The 5,160-nt window shown below is 40.8% G+C and overlaps 1 protein-coding gene across 1 annotated transcript; it reads right to left on the reverse strand.

Moving 5' to 3' along the window:
- Positions 1-885: 885 nt before the first annotated feature.
- On the reverse strand, positions 886-3,271 carry NPS (neuropeptide S). Its single transcript, XM_054277405.1, has 3 exons — positions 3,229-3,271; positions 2,768-2,849; positions 886-1,080 (listed from the first exon to the last, which is right to left on the reverse strand). The coding sequence occupies exons 1-3, from the start codon at positions 3,237-3,239 to the stop codon at positions 886-888; spliced, it is 288 nt and encodes a 95-aa protein (XP_054133380.1). The 5' UTR covers positions 3,240-3,271.
- Positions 3,272-5,160: the final 1,889 nt, after the last annotated feature.

Below are 5,160 nucleotides of genomic sequence, written 5' to 3' on the forward strand. Positions count from 1 at the left end.
CTGCCACATTTTCAAGCCAAGGGCACAGCTTGTTACATTCAGGGACACAGCCACAAGTAGAACTCACACTGTGTAACTCATCAGGTGACATTTCATCCACACCACATTTACATATTTCACATCAAATGACTTTTTCCTTGTTTTATTTTTTTTCCAACAGGAAATTAAAAAAAAATCCCAGATTTGGCACATTTCATCAGCTGAGTGTTGCCTACCTAAGTCAATTAATTGAGGCACAGGGAATTGGTGCTGATACCCTGCCTTAGAATGATATCCCAAGATTCTTCTGGATATGAGATGAGACATCTCCCGAGACTATTCCCTGCCAAAGTCATTTAAATAACTATATTAAAACGCCAGTGGAAGTTACAAGTAGGGCCTGATTGTTTCACCAGTGGCCCTTCATATCATCGGAAACCCGAAATGAAGTGTACTTTAAATCTGTGTTTAAATACGAGTTGCCTTCAAGTCAATGTGATTTGGGATGGGAAAGCACAGGAATGCCTGTGCCTGGCAGAGAGGAGGGATTTTGGGAATACTCCGTCCTCCCTGCAGGCCGCGCGCACGCATCTCCTCAAGCACGGGATTATCTTTGTGCGAATCAAAGAGCAGCTTGATTAAAACCTGTATGTAGCCAGCCTGACAAAGGAGGAAATGAAGCAAATGAAACACTCATTTCGAGACAAAACTTCATGGCAGTGTGACTTCGGGAGCAAAGCCCTTCCCGAGCGCTCCCGTCGGCTCCGCTCGGCTCGCGGCGCTTGGGGAGCCACACTTGGGCACTCTGTCAGAGGCGGCTTCGCCAGAGAAAAACACCAAAAGGAACTCAAAGCGACGACTGGGACATCAGAGGTCAAAACCTGGGCCGGGCCTTGGGACACTTGCTCAGGACTTTGCCCTTCGGAAGGAAGTTTTTTTAATTCCCGCTCCGACGCCGTTGCGGAAGGACCTTTTGTGGAGAGGCTTCCCCAGGGGCAGCTCCTCACCCCTGCCCACCCTGGACAGGCAGCTGCTCAGCAGCACCAGGCACGAATCCCATCTCCCGTACAGCTGGCAGCTCAGATACAACGGGTTGGTGCTCTGGAGATTAAAGGCAAACAAACAAACAAAGAAACAAACAAGGAGAACAAAAAAAAAAAAAAAATAGAGATAAGAGAAGGTAAAATTATGGATTTGTGTATTTGCCAGGACTTGTTCAGGATACAGAGCAAAGCAGGAACACAAAAGCAATTTATGCTTTGAATGACAGGGATGAGCTGTTATTTTCTAAGGATTTATCGTGTTCAAAATCAGATTTCTTCATTGTTTTTTATACATTTCTGGTCTAAAATACTGATACTATTATGTTTAGGGTATCATATGAATTGTTTTCAGTGATGCTGACCAGCTGTGACATAGTTTCTTTGGAACAACACAGGTGTTTATTGCTGGAAAATGAGATTTTTTCAGGGAAAAATGAAATACCAGCTTTGTATAACCTGTGTGAACTTCTGAGGCTGAAATTACAGATAAGAGAAAACAAAAATACTTGTAAAGCTAAAATTTGGAGGATGCTTTCCAGTAGTTATGACCAATTCTGGAAGTAGTTCTGAATAAGTTTAATAATGACAAAATAGTAATGGGAATTTTAAAAAGTCTGCATAAAAATCCAGGCTTGGACAAAAATCCAGGGTTTTGTACACATTCTTTTTACTTGCACTCTATAGGATAAAAAAAAGCCAACTCCATAAAAACTTTCACATATTTCAACAGCTCTTAAAATAAACTGCATTTAATTACTGCTGAATTATAAAATAAAACCATTTCCTGGCATGTCTGTGGTTGCTCTGTGTGTATTTCATCATATCCTGATTTCCCAGCTGATTTTCCATCTTAAAGTCATATTCTGTAATCTCTAAAAATTTCATGCAAAGCCATAGGATTAACACCAGGAATTGCTGATAAAGCTTAATTAGGATTTGTTTCACTTCAGTGTTTTATGGCTCTTCTTTAATATTGGTTATTAAGATAATTTTTTTGTTTGTTTAATGGCTTTTTCTGCAACCAACACCTTCTGCCACTGACAAGGCACTTCCCAGAATGAATTTTCAGCCTAACAAGAAAAAACACTTTTTGCAAGGAAAAAAACCTATAAAAACCAAAGAAAGTGCACAGAGACATTCCCTTTTTGAATTTTTAGCTGCTATTTCACTAGATTTCCTGAACAAATAACTTTTATTTGACATTTATTGAAGCAATTAAAGTCCTTTTAACCATGATATCATCACCATAAAGAGAACCCATCCATTAGGAAATGTGGCTACTCAGATCCAGCTGTGTCTAAATCAATCAGTTGATTATAAATAAGTTAATTAATTGATAAACTCACTAGCAATAAGTGAAATTAATACATATATGTCTAATTGCACTTCTTTGAGATATGCAAGGAATTCAGATTAAATGGAGAGGAGATTTGTGATTTTCTCTTTTCCATCCAGGATTTCAGCTCCCCACACTCCACATTAAATATGCACTGGGTTGCTCACATGATTATTTCAGAGGCTTGCATATTTTATTAATAACACCAGGAAAAATTAGGCTATGCTCCAGGAAAATTAGGTAATAACATTTAACCAATAGCTTTAATACAAGAAAGTACTTTTGTTTTATAAAAAATAAAAAAACAGAGCAGCAAAGAAGCAACTCAAGCAAACAAAATTAATTTAAATAAAGAAGTAATTTAAGAGGAATTAAAGAGATCTGGGAGTAATTGGAGAATGGGACTTACCATGGAAGGGCCAACTGGGAAACCCGAGCACACCAATGTCATGGAGACCCACAGGATGAAAACCAAGTTCAACCTGCATAGACTTCAAAGAAAAGCTGAGATTAATGCAAATTTGGACCAAAACCAAGGAAAATATGAACAGAGAGCATCCCAAGCACCAAGAACCCCGCGGTGGCTTTACCTGCTCATTTTCTACCCAGCGCTGTGTGCGTGAACATGCAGCTCCACATCCAAATCCCTCACATATCCTTTCAGTTCTTCCTCAGGTGACCATTTTATACCAGAGTTCAGGAGGGAAAATGTCATCAAAGCTGATTTTATTCTGACTAATTGCTCCTTGTTTGGCCTTTTCTTCTTGTTAAATGGGAAAATGGCAAGAACACGCTCAGCTGCCATCACCAACCCCGGGGATTTCATTTAAAGTGTCCCATTAAATGTCTCTCAAGTGGTTTTATTGTTACCTCTGTGTCATCACTGCAAGCCTGGTCAGAGGTCTAAAGATTTCAAAAATCCATCTCAAGAGTTTGTTGCCACTTCCAATATATCAGGTGGAGACCTTGCAAAGCCTGGCAGTGAGAGAGAAACACTAAAAGTGCATTTTAAGTAAAAAAATCCTCAAAGAGTCTTATTATACTCACAACAACCCAATACAAAGAATAATATTTATTTTTTTCTATCTTTCCCCCCCAACATTATTTTTTTACCTGCTTAGTTCTAAATATACCAAATGATTTTTTTTTTTCCTGACAATTAAATTTCTTTGGACATTAATTTCTACTATGCAGCCATATCTCAGCCCACACTGAGTTTAGCCAATCCAAACTTCTATAGGATTAATAAACTCTGTTAATCTCCAGCAACACAGCAAATGTTTCGTGTCTAAAAGCATCATTTGTTGCTGCAGCAAATTTAATGGTGCAGTATTTTAGGGGATTCTGTGGTTTATTTGTCCTGAGTGGGGTGAAAGTGCTGAATCCCACAAGGTCTGGGAATGTTGGGCTGTACAGGGAATGTTGAAAAACATTAAATTCCATTTATTTTTTCTAAGAATGAACATCACATCTACAAAAACATGCTGGGTTAACGCTTGGACTCGCTGATCTGAGAGCTTTTCCAGCTTTAACCATTCCAGGGTTCTAAAGAAAACACTGAGCATCTTTTTTTGACAGGCACAGAGTGTCAGACATGCACACAGTGAGGCACAAACCCCAAATGTTGCATTTCCTTTGGTGTTTACACTGAAAAATCACCAGACAAGGGCTCCAGAAGGGACCCTGGTGTGAGTCTGTGGGGAGACTGAGCTTTTATATATTATGCCAAATTTCACTGCAATATTTCAGGTAATTTTGACCATTTGGAAGGTCTTTTCCAACCATACTGATCCCATGATGCTGAGATTCAGTCTCCTGATAAAGTGCATTTCATTCCAGGAGCCAGAGAACTTCCAGTGAGGAGAAACCCAGTGGCATGCAAGAACCTTTAGGGGTTTTAAACAAAAATTCCTGATGTGGTCTCAGCCTGTGCTTGACCATTTCTCCCTCATCATGGTGGTGCTGACCACATCGTGGTTGAAAAAATCCAAGACTCTGAAATTACTTTCTAAAAAGAAAAAGTGGTTTTAAAAGAATTGTGGTTGCTGGTGAAGCTCTCCAGGACTCTCCAGACCCACGAGGGCTGAAATGAGGATGAAATTTGCCTCATTTAAAGCCTGCAGCTTTACATCCTTTATAAACCCATCAGCAGAACAGGTGACCATTGCATTTCCAGCCTTATTCAGAGAGCAAATCCTCTCTTTGAATGGAACCTCCCATTCCCACTCGTCCAGGACCTCCAAGTGCAAGGATAAGAGGATTAGGTCGTGTTCCTGCGGCTCAGAAAAGCACTTTGGGCTGGATTCTGCCTGGGCACAGCTCAGCTCAGCACTCATTGTGTCTGCATTTACTGCAATTCCATTTTAATCTGAAATTAACCTTCACACAACACTTTTTGTGGAAGGTGAGGGGCCAGAACAGGTTGGTGATTAAAGCTCAGGGTTTCCAGGTTCAGCCTGGCACTCTCTGGGTAAACTTTGGTGCATTAATGACTTATTTTTTTAAATCTTGAGTTGTTTGAGGCCCAGGTGATCTCCCATTGGGCCTGGTCAGTCCTCCCCTATCTCACCTTTCTCACATCCCTCTAAAAGAGAGGTTTAGACCAGGTGACAAATCACAAAGTGCTTTGGAACTGAAGAACCACAGGATCATGGAATAGTCTGGGTTGGAAAAGCCCTCTGAGACTGTGTCCAGCCATTCCCCAGCACTGCCCCACATCCCCAGGTGCCACCTCCACAGGGCTTTAAATCCCTCCAGGACTGGAACTCCTCTCCTGCCAGGGCTGGACAGGCCCTTTTGGGA

Source organism: Melozone crissalis, unplaced genomic scaffold (assembly GCF_028551555.1).
Source record: "Melozone crissalis strain CALT ecotype California unplaced genomic scaffold, PUWL_Pcris_2 ptg000019l_1, whole genome shotgun sequence".
NCBI classification, from domain to species: Eukaryota; Metazoa; Chordata; class Aves; order Passeriformes; family Passerellidae; genus Melozone; species Melozone crissalis.